At 35.8% G+C, this 21689-nt stretch overlaps 3 protein-coding genes across 3 annotated transcripts; 1 reads left to right on the top strand and 2 right to left on the bottom strand.

Annotated features, from left to right (window-relative positions):
- Window positions 1-135: 135 nt before the first annotated feature.
- Window positions 136-4973, bottom strand: LOC108670557. The gene is made up of 6 exons (XM_018158023.2): window positions 4828-4973; window positions 3318-3764; window positions 2947-3063; window positions 2540-2584; window positions 1891-2016; window positions 136-1158 (listed from the first exon to the last, which is right to left on the bottom strand). The coding sequence occupies exons 1-6, from the start codon at window positions 4834-4836 to the stop codon at window positions 403-405; spliced, it is 1500 nt and encodes a 499-aa protein (XP_018013512.1). The 5' UTR covers window positions 4837-4973; the 3' UTR covers window positions 136-402.
- Window positions 4974-5726: 753 nt separating this feature from the next.
- On the top strand, window positions 5727-11306 carry LOC108670568. The gene is made up of 5 exons (XM_018158035.2): window positions 5727-6759; window positions 7102-7224; window positions 8198-8251; window positions 8829-9140; window positions 9750-11306. The coding sequence occupies exons 1-5, from the start codon at window positions 6058-6060 to the stop codon at window positions 10503-10505; spliced, it is 1947 nt and encodes a 648-aa protein (XP_018013524.1). The 5' UTR covers window positions 5727-6057; the 3' UTR covers window positions 10506-11306.
- LOC108670569 (guanine nucleotide-binding protein G(s) subunit alpha) lies at window positions 10956-16267 on the bottom strand. The gene is made up of 10 exons (XM_018158037.2): window positions 15899-16267; window positions 15312-15384; window positions 15004-15187; window positions 14674-14771; window positions 14338-14392; window positions 13965-14111; window positions 13567-13697; window positions 13204-13334; window positions 12589-12653; window positions 10956-12242 (listed from the first exon to the last, which is right to left on the bottom strand). Exons 1-10 carry the CDS (start codon window positions 16008-16010, stop codon window positions 12036-12038), a joined length of 1203 nt encoding a protein of 400 aa, XP_018013526.1. The 5' UTR covers window positions 16011-16267; the 3' UTR covers window positions 10956-12035.
- Window positions 16268-21689: the final 5422 nt, after the last annotated feature.

Below are 21689 nucleotides of genomic sequence, written 5' to 3'. Positions count from 1 at the left end.
TGTTGCCGATTCTTGACATCACAAAATAGTAACAGCTAGTTACGAGTCTCAAACCCCCAATTCATTGCACCAATATCTATCTCGCAAATTACGACAGAATTTTCACAACGTATTGTGAGGTTGAATCCAAAACTTGATGCTCTGGCTTTGGTTCTCCTATCCACTCGTTCTTCAAAGACATTAGGGTGGTATTGCGATATAAACTAATTGAAATAATTTTATTTGTAATTAAAATGCATTGAGACTCTTACCGTCCATCAAACAATTAAACTGCAACATCATTTCAGGGATTTGGAAGACTTTCATTTTAACCTTTAACATCAAAAATTCTACGTTTCAGCATTTCTCTTTGGATGCCATTAAATGATGATGCTCAATCAACGCTGAACTCGTTTAGCGCTTTCATGCAAAGAAAAAAGTAGCAAAATCAATAGGCTGCACTGTTGCCGTTGATCCTCCTTTTTCCTGCATTGACAACGATGTCAAGCGCACAATTTCAATCAAGTCTTTGGTCTTGGCTTCACTTGCGAGAACTTCGCACAGAGAATGGACAAATACAGTACCTATTTCTTCCCGTCTTGCAGCCTTGAATTCTGGTAAAGCTGCTTGTACAATAGCAACGTCTCTGGGAGCTTCGGATTGACCGCAAGAATAACCGCTGTCGAACATAGGCCGTTCTTGCTCCAATGTACCTCTGCAGTAATTGAAGAACAGAATTTTGGGCTTAGATGCTAGACCACGACACCTGGAATTTATAAGGTGCATGTACAAATCCCTAATACAGATTACGTCATCAGTATCATGTCCTCCGCAAGAGAAAGCATCGGATGAACCTGAACCGTGGCTCAAGAAGAACGCTAGGAAACTGGCGTATGCTGAGGCTTCTACGGTGGCCGATTCAAAACGCTTGATGGTTTCGGCCTTGGAGCAGTCGGTGTGGCAAACTACCTTATACTCCAACTTTCTGAAGATATGTTTCAGATTCCTTTCATCTACTTCCCATCCGAGCCTCGGGTTACTGTGTCTTCTGAAGGTGTAGTTGAAGACGACCACCAAACCTCTGGGAGAACAGGTGATGTTGTAGGAGCTTCGAGAGCTTGAAGGACTTCCTTGTAAATTTGTAGGGAACGAGAACGACGGCTGCACGCTGGCTGATGACTGGAATGGTGAGAACAAGGAATTAAATGACAATCCCTATCCTAGACATTTGTTAGCATGATTGCATAATTTTATATAATTGATTTCGTGAAATTTCTCTCCTTGTCATACTTGGTAAACGCAAATATTGTTATTTCAATTGGTCTTTATGTGCCTGATATGTACTTCGATATGTCTGTTTGCATGTCTGATATGTACTTCGATACGTACTGTACCTTATGTCTTGTTTGCCGAGTTTCGTGTGTTCACGAGATCTAAATTTGCATTATTATCATTTCAATATCCGGCAAAATTGCTCCGGAATAAAAAAAATCAGCTAAACGGTCACTATCAATAATTGACGTGAATAAACAAAATCCAAGAGAAATTTCATGTATAACTTTGTTTCTAATATATCTTTAATTTTTCATTCCAATGCGTTCCTCCCTTTTTATAAATATAATATTTTACGCAAATAATAATGTTTAAAAAAATATATCTTATGTACAATTATTTTTAATTTATATTATGAATATGTGCTAGCCGATTAATCGCAAGTTCAAGGCAAGGTTACTGATTTTTTTGTATATTAAATCATTAAATATGCCCCGACAACGTCACTCAAATCGAGTCTCAAATACAGTTTCGCCGTGTAAATAAGTGGTTTGTGACTATAATTGAAGCATTTCCTCCTGCATCATTGCAATAAGTTTAGGGAAATTACTTTATTTGATAATTTAATAATTGACTCACAGCAGAAAAATGCACATATGATGGTTGACCAGCGAAGTGTGATGGCGCTGGAACAACGGGTCCTGAAGGAATCGCTGCCCTGATCCCCGCAATAACCGGCGACTTGAAGTGATCCGCAAACATAATCTGCAAAATAAAACCTATTTTCAATTGAAATTTAGAATGAACAGCGCTAAATTCTAGTCTAAAATATAAATATTAATTAAGGTTAAGCAATAATACGGAACAGGTATGATATTGCATTCAAAATATTATTTATAAAGTAATTATCATCGTGGAGAGAGTAATGTAAGGATAACGAGCTCTTATAGATGGTAGATACTGTATGTATAAATTTGTATCACAAATGTTTAACTTGTGATTTTCATGTCTATAAATAGCTAATTACTCTTTGAAGATTCCTTGACCCTAAAAATATAGCCATATCACCCTTATGTATATTGTCATGACCTCATAAGAAGAACCCCATAACCCCCTGAAAGGGGGGGGGGTGAAGAATGAAGAAGCTCACTAATAAAGAAATTTACATTTGAAATTTGCTCACATTTATATACATGTGTAGAATTTACATTTGAATAATCTCTCAATCAATCATTTGAATAAGTGTCCAGTTGATTGCTGGCAATCTTGATACGTTGCTTCAACTTACTTGTGACGTCGGCTGCTGCTGTGCGCAGCGTCGCAGCTCAAGCTCCTGTTAGGGAAACCAAATTATATAATTTTTATTTGTAAAGGCTTAAAAAATAACAATAATGTCGCAATTTTAAGGTATCGATCCTATTTTAAAGAATATTTTTTGAAGGGTACTTCTTATTGGGGAAGGAAACTTACATCAACATGAAGATAAATCAGAAGATGCTAAATCACCATTGCCAAAAATATTTGAGCGGCACTTGATAGATTTTAATGAATAAAATATGTACCTGTCAATAAATTACACACGGGATCATATTAGCTCAAATTTCTTCTTCAACCGGCAACCGCAATAATAATTGTTACGACAAATCAAAGAAAATAAAGTGCTATAAGGGCGTGTAGGTCACAAGTGTCATTCACCTTGACTTTGTTCTTGTGGGGATTGCCGTTGAGATGTTGCATCAGAGGTACGTCGCCGGTCACGGAGCTGTCGCAGTAGTTGCATTTAAACGTTTTTATTCCATTACTTTCTGAAATCTTGAATTAAGGGATAAGTATAAGTTATATCATCTTGTCATTAAAATACAAAAATGAAGCATAGAGGGGCGGTGAAATAGAATAAAAATAAATCGTAAGAACAAGCAATGACATAAAACACAGCATAAATATTTTGTTTCAGCAAACATGAACGTGATTAAATAGATTTTTCGGCTTTATGCAAAATTTAAGCTGAGAAATAATCATGTAGGCCCATCGAGAACTTGTTAAGGATTTATGGCTTCGATACGTACTGCAATGGAGCCATTCTTCAGTCCTTGTTGTATTGCTTTGGGAAGTGCAGTGCCGGAGTCAAAATAAGGCGTCGGTGCGGCCACAGCGCTGGCGGGGCTGGACAGGCTCCCAGCCACTTGCTTCGCGTGCTTCTCGCTCTTGAGATGTTCCAGGACTGGAGTTTCCCCAGTCATCGACTTAGCGCATGGAATGCATTCAACTTTCGATGAATGCGCTCGGATCACACCTTTCTTGAGAGCCTGAGTCAGTTGGGTAGGAAGGGCAGAGAACAGATTGGGGTATCGGGACGGGTTGACCATCAACTGGAAAAAGACTTTGTTCTTGTGAGGCGTTCCATTGATGTGTTGAAGAGCCTGTTGCCCGAGGTTTTGCTGACAGACATTGCAACGAAAGTCAGAAGCTGTTTTGGAGAGCACGCCACTCGTCAAATGCCTCTGGATGGTTTTCTGCAATGGAGGGCAATGAAAGTTAATGGTTATTGTGGGTGAATAAAATTTTTCACAATTGACATTTCATATATTTGTTCTTCTTTAGTTTTTGTAAGTTATTTTGATACGCATGAATAAGCAATAGGAATCTTAATTTAATCAATGTCATAAAAAATTAAAGGCGCAGAGCGTAGGCGACCTGCCTCAGAAGTTTAATAAAATTGTGCTACAAATACTATAAAAACGCTAAAATTTTCATCTGTTGAATCTACATGAAGTGATTATAGTTATAATGAGGTAGAAGCACATCGAACAATTGGAAATTGTACGGCATTAAGTTCAGAATTTCGTTAAATGAAATGAAGTGATCTATAGCAGCATAAAAAATCATTATCAAGAATAAACATGCATTTGATACAGAGACGAAATGATTAGACGAAGTTCAAAAATTAAATGACGAGGTCTGGTCCCATGCCTCGCATCATTGCAGGATATGAGACACAGAGCGAAGGGCGTCTCATTGAAGATCTCTTACAATTAAGGGAAGGGCGAGAATATTAGGGTTATTCGATAAAGTGAGCAACGAGTGATCTTCACTTGAAATTATTCGCATCATAGAACAAAAAATGAAGAAAATATATCATCAATTCAACAACCAAGTACTGTATTAAACATTCGGCAAGATATTGTTTCAGTGATAAACCATTGAAATGATTTTTTAATTGATATTTTTTTTATTTGTCACAAAATATTTCCAACCAAGAATATTTACCAACCAACGACTTTGCAGTGAATCCATACACAACTACATAATCGTGCCATAATTCGCGTTAAATTTAGAAAAAAAGTAATTTTTATGAATTGATATTTGTGTGTGTTCTCAGAACCCACCGTTTGCTTCGATGTGTCTATAATAAAAAAAATATCAATGAATTTCTTTATAAAACTTTTGGTTTGTATTTAAGGGGGATGAGAAACGAGAGCCGTACAATGAAAATATTTATATCAAAAGGGCACAGGACATAATATCTACAACCTCTACATTTTGTAATCAGCTCGCCTGGTTCTTGATGTCTCATACCTCACTCATTTCGTAGAATCTGTAGTCGAATAACCGAAGTTGGTTTACAGGTTCTTTTCAGAATCACATAAGGTTTATTTATAATTTAACAATCCGTGCACAACGGTGATGAACAGAGACAACTACAACTGTAACCAAACAGCTAACTCTGGTGGCTCATTAATTGCTGATGAATACTGAGCCCATTTAGCTGTCTAATATCTGATCACAAGTTACTATCATTTCTTATCATGGCTGTGCATTAGAAATAGCGCCGATAAGCTGTTAGACGATCTCATTTCATTTAGCATATGCCGAGTAAAGCTGGTTTATTGGCAGTCAATATTAATAAAAATTGTACTGAAGTATAGATCAAAATTCAAAAATCGACGAGCCATATGCAAAGAACGACAAATTGTGTCTCTTTATGGAGCAGAAACGCTGAAAATAACAATGTAGAAGTTTTACGAACAGCTAAAATAATTTGCGAAACTAGTTGCGCAACATGACTTCGGTGAAATGTAATAATCACAAATAAATTTAAAAGTATGCGAACGAAGGACATTATTCCATTCATTTTGTTACTCTCTAGCCAAAAAAAATATAAATTTCAGAACTGAAACATCGAAGCTGAAATTTGGCGGCAATATCAGCACAAATTTTTCTGTTCAACATGGTCAGAGAGCATTTCAGGAATTACTTAAATCGTAACGGGCATTATTTAAATTGCGGGGCACTATATTTTTATCTGCATGAAAGTTATTGCCTTATTACAAAAGTATTTCCCCCGATGGAGACTAGTCTGCAATTGTAATCGAGTAAGGAGGGACTGGTAAATGTGGTTATCTTATCATACCCGATGGCTGTGAATCGTACAGCTGCAGCCTGCGTGACGAGGCTCAGTTCTCCCAGCCACCGTCTGTAGTTCTGTCGTCGCGATCGTCGTCAGCATGAAAATATATCAGTTTCAAGTCTCTAATACTTGCGTTGAAAATTATATATGTCATTGAGCCTCCTCTAGAGTTGAATAATTTATTGAACTTCTGTTCGATAACTTTTGCAGTGCACAGAAACTCTAAAATCTGACGACAATAACGTGTAGTTTCGCGTTTTTGAAAGACAAGAATGCCAAAACTTCGGTGAATTTTTCAAGTGGATATTACTTACTCGAGCTATTTTTATCTTAACTGCCCTCACAAATTTTTTAAGGTTTCTGTCTAACAGAATCCAGAATATCTAAATAAAGTCAGGATGAGCACCCCTTTACACAAACATCTTCTATCAGGTGAGGTGTCGTATTCCGACGATAGCGGCTACTACTGCAACATTTGCGAGCTTTCTCTAGAAGCTCAGCCTCTGCAACATCTGAATGGGACGCAACACAAAAACAAGGTCTTCTTTAGTGCTGTGCAGTTACGTGACAAGTATCCGATTTTATACGATGATCTTGATTTGAGTGTCCGTGAGGCAATAGAAGAAGGGATTATTGAAGTCCAAGATTTGAAAATTAGATGTCACTGCTGTGCCATGGCTCTATCAGGAGAGAAGCCGCTGATGGACCATCTCAAGAGTTCAGGTCATCGCAAGAAAAATGAGATGAAGAAGATTTCGAGGGATTTGGGAAATCTTTCAATAAATTCCAGTGTGCAAGAACCTGTAAAGGAAATTTCACCACGATCCGATGACCAAAAGAATGCCAAAAGCAAACAGCCCAAGAGCACTGTTGATTCAACAACTACATCTAAGGAAGCTGTTCACGCAAGTAAAGAAACCAAACCAGATGTGAAAAAAGCAGTCAAAACATCAATAGATGCAAGTCAATCAGACTCGGTGAAACCTTCTATCGGCAATATTGGTTCAGTTAAAGAGGAAATTCCTAGTTCAGATAACGCTGGACAAGATGTTCAACTCCCTTCTTCATTTGACGGTGAAGTGGCGGCTGGGCGGATTGTTGTACGTATGAATCCTGTATGATAGTCTACAAACAATTTTTATGTCTGTAAAAATCATAAAATGGAAAATAATGAACATTGTTGATATAGTATCTGTACAGATAGCTTATGGGGCCATTTTGTCCATGTGTTTCATGAACAAAAATTCAATGTAGAACTAAATGATGTGTATATTAAAAAAAGGGCTGGGTTTTGCTTACAAAAAGTTCTTTCAACTGCTGTATTTTCTCCGTGAGTCATTAATTACCGCACTTATAATCAAGAATAAAAAATTACAAATCTCAAATTCTCTCCAAATAAGTACCATATTCCGCATAATAATAAAAATCTGGCATGGCTGCAGGTGATGGATGGAGGCGTGTACAGATGTACCGTGTGCTGCATGGCGCTGACAGGACGAGAGCCTGTCCTGCAACACATCAGCGGCAAGAAGCATCGATCAAAGGTTGCCGCGCAATCCACGGTCGTAAGTTTTCAATCGTTTTTAGATTCAAAATTTTTGCTCTTTAGGAAAAAATTGAGTATATATTCACTATTATTTTTAGAATTTAGGGCACAGTAAATTCAATTACATTTTTGATTTTAGTGCACACTAAATATAAAAATAATTGTTATTATCCCATTTATTTGGTGAATAATTATATGTAAATTTAATGTTCTCAAATATATTTGACCAAAAATAATGCAAACATTTAAAAAAAAACTTGACGTGATAGAGGATAAACCTGAATTTAAAAGCCAGCTTTCAAATCAGCAGCGAAAATTCCTTCCAACCCTCTTCAAAATTATCTCATCGTGTCAGAATAATATTTTCTGCTGACCAGTGTTTTTGGTCTGACGAATCCATTTCATCAAGCGAAACGATCAATGAACACTATATATTCGTACTTTGGCTCAAAGAAAGGAAGAAGAAAAATCTAATGTTCCTTAACTGCGAAACTTTGCCTTACAAACAATGTTAATTAGAGGATTAGCAATAATGAATCCTCGTGATAAGCATAACTACCGAGAGATAAAAATTATTTGAATACTACTCAAATTTGAGAAGCTGATTTGCTGCTCGGAAAACCGAATGACGTTAATTAGTGGAACGAAAAGTGTTGACGATCGAAGATCGAGTTCTGTCACTAAGTGTTGAAGCACGGCTGAATTAGCGTGTCTACAAGAATAGCCTATAGAACTTCATCTCTTTTCGGGGAGCTGTGGGAATAAAAGATTGTGCTATCTTTGCATCATTTATTCAAGAAATTTGTTAACTTTGCATTTTCATTTTAAAAATTTTCAAGACTAGAAGCTATTATTTTCGAAGAAGAGAAGTTGTTCTCAAAATCAAGGCAAATCACTTTCAATTAATTGCGAAGAGGAAAATCCACACTTGAATTACTATTCTTACAAATTTTATAGATTTACTTACTAATGCCTATTTTTACCCTCTGTAGGTCTCACCCGCAAAGCCCGAGACAAAAGTGGAGTCGGACACAGGACCTAATACAGTAAGTTTGACAGAAAGGCGCGAGCGCAGCCGCGGAACACCAATTTTGAACCCAACAAGCCCTAAACTGGAAAGCCTTTAGCATCTTTCAGTAATGCATCAGCCACACATATAGGGCCTGCCATCCAGTGGGGCCTGTGACATATCTAAGCTTTGAGGCTCAGTTCAGAAATTGCATGTTGAGGCTGGACGTTGCATGTTGAGACTACCAGAATTGAAGTTGTGGTCCACGGCTGCACTGTCTCACGATCTCCTCACTGTCCTGTAACTTAGACATAAAGATAAGATGTTAATTGATATAAATGATGATGAGGTAAAAACGTGTAAAACAGATGACGAGAGTAAAGGCGTATAAAAGCATGATAAATTTTGGGATAAAAATTTCAGACTTTTACATTGAATCACATATGCTCACAAGGACAAGAATTAGTTGACCTTCACCAAAGCAACGATCATTGGAGGATCTAAGGTCCTATCGCAGTGTCAGTCGTATCAGCCATCATATAGCCTTTGTGTGTGCATTCCAGATAAACTTTCGTGAATTTGCAAGTAAAATTAAGTGACTTCTTTATATTCAGTCAGAGACCATGGAGAGTGACTTATTTGGCTCAAGTCAACATCGATCTAAACACACACGACGAACGACCAGAGAGCCTGAACCCATAGGAAGTTTTACAACCCCACCACAAGTTCAGTTTCCCGGAGTATATGGCTTCAACCCTGTGGCCGGTAATTTTGGTGTGCCGGGGCCATACCCGAACGCGTATGCCCAAATCCCCCATCTGGGCCCGTACGCCCAGATGCCACTTCACCCACAGAATTACCCGACTCCGCCCATGTACGGGTATCCTGAACAACCTTGGCAGAATCCAATACACTCTTCATCTTTGGTAAGATCAACCTCAGCGCATCCTTCACTAGAGTATTTGAAAATAAGTTTCGAAATATTTAATAGAATAATTTTTAATTATGATCAAAATGTACATAGATAATATACAGATCATTAAATAACCCTTTTTATCTCTCAGTAAATAATAGTATTATTTGATTGTCTATTGGGTGAATTTAAGCTGCCAAGATACATCAATCATGCTAAGCTTGAAGAGGAACTGAAGCTAAACTTTTTATTTTGATGAAGAATTTGGATATCCTCTCTTTTTCGTCCGACGTATTTAAACGCAAAGAAAAATACACGAAGGAGAATTCTTGATATATGAAAAATCGCCATACCATGGTTTTTGAGCTGTTCCGATAATTTATTCGTGGCTTTTTAATCATTTAAATTATTTTTCCATCACCTTTGCATAGTAATACCTGAAGCATCAATCATAGTCATTAATTTAATCTTTAAAACTCCTATGAGAGTATTATTGAATTTTTTTAACCTGAATCATATTTCATGAATCAACAATATTGGGTTTAGTCCTTTCAGCTGTAAATTTTATTCTAGTGTTCTCAAATAATGACAATTCAGGAATTAATTTCCTTTTTTATTTCAGGATGGCTCGTTTCCAAAATTGAAAACTTCAGAGTTCAGACTGAAAAAATCTTTCGGTTTCTCTCATCGTCCGCCAACAGCTTACAGAATAACTTCTCGCCCTCGAGGTTTTGTGGCTGTCTTCAACAACCACTTCAGAAATAATCCAGATTGGATCCGAAATGGTTCCGAAATGGATGATGTCAACTTGGATTCTGTCTTCAAAGAGATGGGTTATGAAGTTCATTTGTTCTCAGATACTACAAAATCCCAACTGATGGAAAAAATTGACTCGATCCTGCAACGACATGTCTTAGGAATGGATTCACTCATCTTGTTCTTTTTGAGTCACGGCAAAGATGAACGACACTTTTATTCATCCCAGCAGGAAGTAATTGACATCAGGGACATTTGGATCAAACTCACCAACCAAAATTGTCCTGCCCTGAAAGACAAGCCGAAGATAATGTTCTTGAATTATTGCCGAGGAGAGTCTCGCCAACGGAACCAAGTCTTTGACAACGTCACAGAGCGCGAGGAAGATGCGCCGAGGGACGTAGCGCTGGTGCACGCTTCTCTGCCTGGTTTCAAAGCACAAAGAATGCCGGACGAAGGAACGATTTTTGTGCATTGTCTCTGCCAGGCGATCTGTGAGAATGCTTATGAGATGGATATCCATGAAATCATCAATGAAACGTCAGAAATGATGAAGAAAAAGTGCGCCACAACGCCATCCATAGAATTCATCGATTTCAAAAAATTCTACTTTGTGGATTGATTTGTCTCACATGCAGCTTGTTGGCATGTCAAAAACTCAGAAATGAAAACTTACATAAAAAACATTACTTATTTTTGGTTGATTGCATGATTTTTTTTGCGCCCTATGCACCTGATTTATCTGCTTTCAGGAAAATAAAATGATACGTTTTCATACATGCTGAAGTTAATTTTCACCAATTCAAATTGGGTAAAACATTTGACTTGATAATCTTTTTACGTGTGCTCCTATAAAAGCAATTTTATGGATGTTTATAATGGTGTGTGTTGGCTTTATGTACTCATACGAGCCTTATATTGCAATATTAGGGAATCATTGATTAACAGCCAACGCGATCAATAACTGCTGCGTAGACACGGCATTTCGACACAATTCTTCGCTCAATTCCTGTCCGCTGTTGGTGCATCACATAAAACAGATAATAGTTACTTGGGGAATAAAATAATGGTAAGCCGGGCTTATTTATGTAATTGATTTAAACGCTTGTACTACAATAAAAAATTTACAATACCAACACGTCAATATTTATGACTATTGCCACAGAAATTTCGCCTACTATTCACAGATGTCGTCGGCCCAAATCAGTACCACTATATGAGAAACTTTTATCTCTCCAAAGTCGATTTACATACATTTTTTTCGGCATCAATTATTTGAGAAAAATTTCGAAATTATTCAAGGGAAAACTTTCGTGGAGTAATTAGTTCATAACATCAAGTCCTCAATGTTGATGATATCATCTGGTTTGTTTTACATATGTAATTAGTGATTGTAATAAAACAGAGTAAAATAAAGTTCTTCGTCGGAGTTCTAAATTACTTGCTGATTGGGATCTAACTGGCTGCGGATTAAATTACATGAAATAATTAAAAAGATATAATTGCAAATATGTGAATGTTTCGGTAAAGTTAAATTAATAACCAGTACACAGTTACAGTTAGTCTAAAAAATGGCACAAGTAAAAATGCATCTATAAAAACACTAATGTTTACAACTGGTGAAGGAGGAAATAGAGGCTTCACCGAAAAACATCTATACGGCCTTCACAACTAATATAGTTGTGGGGCTCAACAGTGTTGTATATTCGGCATAGGCGCCATTTCATTCTCATCAAAGAACAATGTTATGACTGCTTTCATTAATACACAATTAGAGAAATAAATAGAAATCGAAAGCATAATTTCATAAATGTCGTATTGAATTATATAGAAAAAAGAGTAATTGCACTGATTACTAATAGACATTACTAATGAAATTGCTGTAGAATGAAGCCATATTAACACTTAATGCCCTCAGTTTAAGGATAGTATTACACTCTTTGATCGTTAAGTACACTTTACATCCTCCGTTAAAAATTCGTTATAGCTCCGTCAGGACACAAGCAGCATTTATCTACTGAATTGTCGGTGAACCGGAGAAATGTCCCGCCGTAAGTCGTCATACAACAGTCATCTTCATCACAAATAAAGTTGATGTTCAAATACATTTGCAGCATATTTTTCATTCAAACTATCTAGAAGATCCTGTGAGTTAATACATGCCAATCTGGCTCAAGTTTGTGAGGATGATCATGTTGTGCACGTCTTCGAAGACGAGCTTGACGTTGTCGGTGTCCGTGGCGGTGGTGAAGTGTGGGTAGCACTCCTTCTTAGGTCCTCCTTCTTCGTTAAATTTGATGCCCGGCGCAATGGATATTTTTCTACGAACTGAATCAGGCATCGGTCTTTTGGTGATTTCCTGTTAGAAAATTTGACATTGGATCAATTATGAATACATTTATAGATGACTTTGCGTAAAATCTTTACCGGCATAATGACTTTTAATTTGTAACAAGTCAAATAAAAAAAACTGGACCTACTTATTTTACTGTGGATGGGTGTATTGAAAGGCGATAAGAACCTTATTACAAATACGGTTTTCAGATTATAGTTTAGAAGTATTTTAGAAGAATATATACATTCCTTCTTTAAATTTGTACCTGGATTTCTGTCATATATGATCTCGACAGATATCAATATGATGCAATGCTACCGACCTCACATAGGTGACCTAAACCTAATCAATTCCAGTACGGAAAACTCACAATGAAGAGGTCTCTGATGTAACAGCGAGCTCGCAAATACTCGGGATCCTCACCGGCCACTTGATCTGTTGAAAATTACGTAAACTTTTACGAACGAAATCATTTGAATCACTTATATATTATGAGGCAATTATTTGTTGTTCTAGAATTCTACCTAATTACCGGGGATTTTTTCTAAAAAACGCTAGAGTTTTAAAATAAGCTAGGCTACTTTTTGCAAACCTAGATAATGGCTACCATGACCACCTTCAAAAATCTCGCGTCAGTAATTAAGTCATTTGAACGTGGAAAGTAATAGAATGCAATAGAAAGTTTTTGTACTTTGAAATTTTCTTACTTTTAACGTAATTCGAAATTTTATGCAGCGACTATCAAATGAAATCGTCTGTAAATTTTCCAACTAGGACTAACTTTGAATAAATGTGCTTTAAAAAAAAGTAACTTCGAAAAACTTGTTTAAACATACAATTCACACTCATAATATTTATAGCGAAAATGCCAAAAAATTGAACATCACCAAGGAGTTACTCCCAGATCGTTCCCAAAATTTCCCATTAGTATCCCAGTAAATTATCTGTTTAATAATTTACGAGCAGAGTCATAGCATTAGCGTACCTCTTGCATTTACTTCATACTTATCAAAGTCAGGAAAATGTTCGCTCAGAGATCTCTTCTCTGTGACGACTTTTTCCTTGAGTTTGTCTTGCTTGTTGAGGAAGATTATAAACCCAGCGCTCTGTAGGAACCTGCACGACCGACAGAAATTCGGGTCAAGAGGAATAAATGCGTGTAAAAAATAAGCCAACATTAGTCCTGTTCGTTTACAGGCCACATTCACATTTTGTACTTTGTGGTGAAAATACCAAGAAAAAAGTGTGACTAGGCACAATAACATTGCTCTCATTCGTAATGATTTTGAATACTAGTAACAGAATATTAGTAGACTACTGGCATGATAATTAAACGATTTGTGCCTACCGAGAGGTCCAGACGTTGTCGAAAATATCCAAGGAGTCTTCAAGTCTGTTGGTGGTGTCGTCTTCTCTGGTCATCTGATCAAAGCTGTTCGTGGCGACCAGGAATAGCACTGCCTGAATGCCGTCGAATACCTGGTAATTGATGAAGTGTTACAGAAATTTGTGAGATGAATAAGATTTACCAGCAGAAAGGCGAACTAGCTTCATCTCACAAATTAAAGGTCTTTAAGTGAAATACCTGCAAAAGTTAATAATCAACGAAGTCTTATACTTAGAAAGTATTAGTAACAATGAGAAATTTCATATCTTTTAGAATTTATTTCAATTATTCGTTTTTGTGTGGATTTACAGAAATATTCAGAAAATCTTTCGCTAGAAGTGAACAATGATTCACTTCACCTGGATCCATTTGTTGCGCTCCCCTTTCTGTCCTCCAACGTCGAACATCCAAAAAGTCTGCTTGCCGCCGCCATATTTTTTGGGAATATCAGTCTTGAATTCAATTTTCTGAATATCTGTGGTCATTTTTCTGCTGTTCAGGATATCCTGTGGGAAATTTATATCTCCTTAGTGTTATTATTAAGACTCTAATTTTAGATTTAAACTAATGTTGGCTTTGATTATTTTATATTACAACTTCTGCGCATATAATTTGTGGACCTCAGTTTATAAAACAAATTAAACCACACAAGTCAATCTGTATGTTTTTTTTTGTTCAAAACTAAATTTTGAATAAAATGAGTGAACTGTGTCTCTGTCGAGCTCTTCTCACCTGCACGCTGGGCTCATATGATGGATCCCTCAAGTTCTCCAATTTATCTAAGAAACTTTACAAATATGTTAGTGATTTAATGGAAAATAACTCTAAAGATTATGGTCTAAAAATAAGGCATTCATTTACATATTCGGCTCCAACTTTAGGTCTAATGTACTATAAAATTTCTCATCGTTGAAATTTTTTTCACGAAAAAACAGGACATATGAACAACATCAGAAGATGTATGATTCTGATTAGGAATAACGTATAAATTCAAACAAAAATTTATCAATCGTAATTTTGGGTAACAACAAAAGTCTATAATTAAGACGTATTATGAAGAGTACTTACTACTTAGCACAGTCGATGAGCTGGTATTTATGCTGCTGAGCGTAAGTTGATTGAATTCCATCATCTTTCCATAGGGCAGCGACGTTATCATAAAATTTCTGCGAAAATATATCCGTGATTCAGATTTATTGCTGGTAGTAGTAATGTTACAGATTTAGTACAGATGACCAATCATGTATTCCAAATAGTAAAAATAATGCTAAAAATTTCAGGAGGCAAAGCATTCAAATTGTATATTGGCTATTGATTCGATATAAAAATTTGTCTCGGGAATGAGCGTCGCTGAGCTACATTACTGCATGGCTGACATTCAGATGCCGCTATGCGTACCTGGTCGAGCGTTTCTTCCATGGTCTTCCCTGGCTGGTTTATGCTGCACTGTAGGACCTGGACCAGCGCTTCTTCGTTCGCGGGGTCGGCGAGCACGCAGCCAACCTTCTCCATATTCTGGCATAAAGTGACGATTGAATCCAGAACATTCCTCCGGATTTCCAGGGTTTTTTCTCTCTTTTCGCTGAAAAATGAAAGTGTATGATGATGGAAATGGATGAAATCGGTTTAAGAATTTATTTTGGAATTAGTTAACGGTAATGTTTGAGAACCTCATTTGAATATTTTTAGTTGTTCAAGTTACTCACTCCTCAGAAAAGCCACTGATATGCAAGATTTTCATCTGCTTGATGATTGTCGTCTTGCCAGACTCCCCTGCGCCTGAAAATTTTGAAATATTTATGATAAATTAATTATGATAATTAATTATTTTATGATTTGGGATAAAAAAATAATAAAACACTATAATAAAATCGGCTATTTAAACAAATTATATAAAATGCTTCTTGACAAGGATAAAGCGGTAACATTGGAACATTAAAATTTATTAAATTAGTTCTAACCAAAGTCTTCTCATACTCAATGTGACGAAATAATCGGAGACAAACCGAGCGAGTGTGCCATTTATAAATCCATTCATTTGACCATGAGCGTTTGAGAAGCAAAATTGTTTTTCATGCTGTCGGGATTTTAAAAGCAATTTTGCTTTTCTTAAATAATTTTTTTCATCTGATTATCAGAGGAAATAAACGTGAATTACTTACGACAATTCTCCTCTATGCATGAGCGCTTGAATTTATTTTTGAAACGCTTGTCAAAAATATTTCTGTGCCTATTTAACAATTAAATATTGTTGGTGAATCTCTTACGCTAAGATTCAATTGATTTTACTCACCAAGAAGCAAGAGTTTGATGGCTTGGTCGTAAGTTTTCTTCCATTCAGAGATTTGCTTATCGTACGCTTTGCTGACAGCTCGCTCGGGATCTTGCACGCATAACAGCTTCATGACGTCAAAGTAATTCGATCTATCTATTTTTTACAAAGAATTTCGGAAAAATTCTCTGTAGTCGATGACCAAGGAATTATGTACAGGTAATTCTACGGTTATTACATGAACATTCTCTTTATACATCCATTACACTAACAGTTGTATCCGAGAATTTTATTACTTATGATGAAGAATTTAATTGATTTTTTTACTTAGCAGATCTACAACAGATGAGCTGCTTAGAAAGTAGGGACATAGTTTTATCTCTGTTAGCTGAAGTCTTCCAACAGAGGATAGAAACCAAAACAGCAATTAATATGGAAGCATTGATGAAAACATGATGCCAAGTTATCAAAAGATTCAAAGATTTTATTAGTACAGATAGAAGTTCCAGCAGGAAAGAAATTTAAATGAAAAATTGAAAGCTAATCGCGTTTGATGCAACGTGTGAACCATTCTTTTCAACAATATAAGATGCATAAATTTGGTCAGAACAACAATCATCGCTCAGCAATGTCTATCTTTACGACAGCGAGGATTTAGATCACTGATTGTGTATCGTTATCGCAGAAAAAATCATTTTGATTGTTTTTTCTTCAAAAGAGATATATTTATAGTGTCCAATGAGTAGCGTCATTCATGGTTTGCTGATTGACATTCTTATTTCAAATTCATAGTTCCGGAATCTGTCACGTGTATGAAATTATGTGCAAATTCCTTACAAGTTTGTGTTATATTCAAGTGATACACATGTGTATATTCTGGGAATGATGAATTTATTCAAAGCATGTGCTTTTATTACTTGAATTTCCTTTGATGCAAAAAGGGAATAAATATTTTATTGTGGAATTTTTTAGCTTAAACATGAATTTTTGATTACAATTGAATGATAAAAAATTCTTAATTGATACGTCCGAAATTAAGTCGGATATTTTATACAGATTCAATTCCAATCATTTTATTCAAATTGATCGGTTATCAATCTCTATAGTATATTAGGTCCAGTTGTTGAAGATTCAATTAATAACTTTTGTTAAATAGCGTTCAGGGTTTGACATAATATCGAAACCTCAATTTATTAGTTATACTATATAGTCGCCACTTTGCCGTTGATCATAGCAAGACTAGCAAGCGACACTGTTGAGAATTTAGCTTAACTTCTGCCAACACCTTTTAATGAACGTCAACTCACGATCATTAACACAATGACAAGATATGTTCACCTAGCAGACTGATGTTAAATTGTCATATTTAAGTTACTCTGCTGTGACCGAAGAAAGGGCAACGCTGCTATAAACTTATTGTATGCTACCAGCATTTTACTCCATATTAAATTATTTGATCTGAGACCAGTTGTAAATGAACCCTGAAATTACTGTAGACGGACTTTAAAAGTGTTTCCCTAACCAACACAAGTGTCAGACTCAATACACAATGAAATTAAAATTAAATATATATCCATCTATGTGGTTTGGAATCAGTAGTGTAGTGATGTCATTGGAAGTATTTTTAACCTCTAAGAATGGAATTATGTTACTGTTGACTATTCATTCATTATTGCAAATTTTGATTTAAAGTCATTTTTCTGATTTATGGAAAGCGAAAAACAGAGATTATGGCAAAGTTTGTGTAGATATGAATTCACATATGAATATATAATAGCAGTTCACATAAAGAAGTTCTTATTCAAATAAAAAAGAACAATAGCAACTAGATTGCCTGCATTAGCGAGGATGAGTTGAAAATAACAGAATAGAGTCGAAAAGTTCATTTTTAAATGAAGCATGTCCATAGTGGTAATTTTTAGTCGAATGTTAAATTTTGATAGAGTTAATATTTTCCTTAAAATGTCAGCTTTTTATATAAGATTTAATTTATTTGAACGTGAAAATTTGTAACGAATCCACAAGTGGGTCAAATGATTTCATCGCCTCTTGTGCTTGAACTGAAATTTCACACAAATTTTTACATCTTTCAAAAATTTTAAAACGTAGTGTTGTAGTACATTTTCATTATTTTAGTAATATGCCACTACCTACTGTGCGGTCGTGAAAATGCCCACAACACAACAAATAATGGAGCAACTGCTTATATAAAAACATAGACTTAATTTCTTGGAAACACGGCGACAGGCACAAGTGAACGAAGAGACTTGACTATTCGATGAAACAATCCACTTGATTGTTGGAGTGAAGCACCACGAGACGTTAGTTTATGGACAAAGCAACATCTTGATAGTAACTGATGTATTGCTGTAAGAAACAGTGTTATAATGTCTTATCAGATAAAGTTTGTTATCAGCAAACGGATGAGGTGTGGTGAAAGCCGTATGTGTGAGATCATGATAGGCATTCTTGGACATTACGGGTCGAGAGTTTACTATATATATACTCAGTGCGAGAGAAGTATTTCGCGATTAAATCTCACAAAATTACTTAAACTTTATTAAAGTTTCGTTGACTGTGAAATAATGCCTAACATCATATATTTCATTGAGGGATAAAACTGGCGTCAATTGACAAGATTGTTTGGCTAAATGCATGCAGCTCAACAAAAAGAATATATGTGAATGAATATTCTTTTGTGAATATATAAAATCTTGTGTGAATTTATCGGACAATAAACATGGAAAAAAAAAGCCTCGAGTGCTCTCCAGATAAGCATAAATTTTTTACAAGAAACTAGATTTGTCCCATTCTCGAGTCACGACTGCGTTCACGGGTCACATTAATTTTTGCTCATGAATGTCATATGCCAACGCTCATACTTCATGACAGCGCTTCCTATGATTCATTCACTCACATACATGCATGTTACCCAAGCACACACAGGTACTATACATTGTACCGGTCCCTGAGATGCAGGTCATAGAATAGACCCAAGTCACATCACCGATATCACGCATACTCCTCACCGCTGATCCGGGACACGGGGCGTGGCGGCCGAGCCATTGAGGTCGCTAGTTAGCAGACCGTGCTGCGCACACCTTAATTGACACGGCATCCAGGAGGAAGGTTGCTCAGTTGGTTGTATGCTGCCTTATACTGCACTGCTTAGCTTCCGCCACAGAGATTCCGTATCAAAATTCGTAGTCAATTTACAAGCGGTTTTCTGATCGGTATTCATAATTACTTTTCAATGGCAGAGAGAGCTTCGTCTACAGGATTGTCAACGAGGCAAGTAGAATCCAGAGCCTTGGGTGAGCATCGACTTATGTTAAGTTGAAAACAGGCAGGATTCAAGTTAGAGACATTTATTATCATTGTAGACTGAAAGTCCAATGTGTAAGGTTCAAATTTTCAAAAATTCTTCCAAGAGCAATTTGTGAGACTTTGACAAATCATTACAGTATCACTTGGAAATTTGTTATGTTCTCGTTGTATAATTTTCCCATTCAATTGTTATTCGCAGATGCTGCAGCCTTCGAAGTCGCGCTCATGTCTCTGGCTTTTATACAGTTTGCAGTATTCATTGTCGACATTCTTCAGGTAAGAATCTAACCATATATATATGTTGGATTCGAACAAAATCGTTAGAACACCTGAAAAAAATTATTAAAATATGTTAGCATATTTTTTTATTCGGATTTCGCAGAAATCAAATAGCCTATTATCTCTGAACTCTTATTGAATTGTTTGAATTGTTTTTAAAGGGTCATAAAGCTAAGACCAGTGTCTTGCTGAACACGATTCTTCTACCGTTTCAAAGGCAGGCATAAAGTGCAAGAATATGCTTTTGGAAATGCCAGTCACGCTGGAAGTTTCTAGTGGCGGGACACATTCCAAACGAGCTCGAAGAGTTTCGATTCATTAGGAGTTCATTTTCATACGAACATATTCAGTTAATTAAAAGAAACATATGAGTAAAATACCTGATGAATTATATAAGCAACAATGAAACCAAATCAAAATAAAACAAAGCAGGTGTCGATTATTAAATTTTAGACTACTCACTCATTATTAGAGTGCTGAAATAGCGGACAATTCAATTCTTCTATTCACCCTTTTACATCGGAAGTTAAAATTGGCTTATTGATATAAAAAAAATTATCGAACCGATAATCTTGAAAAATTGTGACTAGTAAATCCTTTAACATTTATGTTATCCTTTCCCGTTTGCCACTGCATTGCATTATTCACTTTTCTAAGTTATTTTATTTTCAATCTTTTATAATAAACGAGTAGCAATTTTGTTTCACTGTAGTCACAAGCTAATTTGAACGTTAGCATATATACACGAATTAATAAGTCAAAACGCAAATGATCACCAATTTTACTAGTCAACAATTATTTGCTCCATTACTAGCCAACAATTTAATAGTCGGGTAAGCGTCGCAGATTTAGATTTTTAAAATTTTTTAATTTATATTTCTTATAGAACAGGATACACAATGACTTGAAAGGTCTATTACTGACGCACCATGTGATCATTGATTGCTTTATATTTCGTGCGTTGACACGTGTTGATTGACGCTGCATCACGTGAAGGTCAAGAACAATCTTAATTTTGATTAAAACTACTCGATCGTTTGATGTTCCGCTTATTGTGCTCATTTTGATATCAAAACTGTGGTACCAGAAACTTAATGAATTCATTAGGCTTTCTAATTGAAATGCAATATTACCAGAGCATGATCAGGTCTCTGTTCGAAATGAGATGAGCTAGTATTACGTTTTATCGAGAAAGCCGTATATGCAGTATATATTCATGGAATTAAGGAAGTGCAATAAATTTGTAAATAAATACTCATGGAAAGTGAAAGCGTTCTTTCACCAGCTTAAAATGCATTGAGTATTTCAATTGATAATGTCAACGTTATTCAACAGATTTCAGAATTTATATCATTAAAATTTCAGAGAAAAAGTGATAATGCAATATTACTCATACCTTAATCCCATGACAGCAGTCAAACAATTGAACAAGGCTGCAAATCTGCGTAAATATCTCAATTTTTAGGGCATTCAGTGTAACGTAATTGCTGATTGAGTTTGTGTCAGAAATATTGTAGGCATTTGGAACCAAGAACAAAACAGCAAACATCAATAATAAGTAAACACTTGCTTGACATTACTGCCACGAAAATTGGTCATCTCTTGTGTGACAGTACCATACGTAATCTTGCTGTGATCTCCGCACATAGTTTATACTTTATAGCTCCGTATTCTCAACTTAATAGTTCTGAATTTCCATCTTCCGAAAAATACAAGACTCCAAATTATTTATGCTAAATAAATGCATATTACAGGATTTTTTGGGAGTGAATGGCACGACTACCGCGTCTGGTCGTCATCAGGAACGGACCGATGATGTACATCGTCTCGACGACTCGCCCTCTTTCTTCAAATGGCCTGGATTAAACTTTAGAGAAATGATCGGCTGATATTTGCATTGACCATACATTACATTGTCATAGAATTTGAATCCATTTTAATATAGACTGTAATTTCTTTTTAATTGCTTGTATAACGCTCTATTTGTCATTTGCAAAGCAATGTATTTTTGGAACAACATATTTTCAAGTCTCTAAAACTACGATGAACGAATTTACTGAGTTCATTAGTTTAATAAGTTAAGTTAAGTTTAAATTATACTTGTATTGCAACTTTCAGCATTTTCCTCCCCTCTAATCCATTTTCAATGAAGTTTACAATAAAGTTAATAACAAGTTTAGACTATAAACATTTATTGGAAGGTGTC

This window comes from Hyalella azteca, unplaced genomic scaffold (assembly GCF_000764305.2).
Source record: "Hyalella azteca isolate HAZT.00-mixed unplaced genomic scaffold, Hazt_2.0.2 contig13515, whole genome shotgun sequence".
Classification (NCBI taxonomy): Eukaryota; Metazoa; Arthropoda; class Malacostraca; order Amphipoda; family Hyalellidae; genus Hyalella; species Hyalella azteca.
The sequence above is the reverse complement of the archived record's forward strand: the minus strand, read 5'-3'. Positions and strand labels throughout refer to the sequence as shown.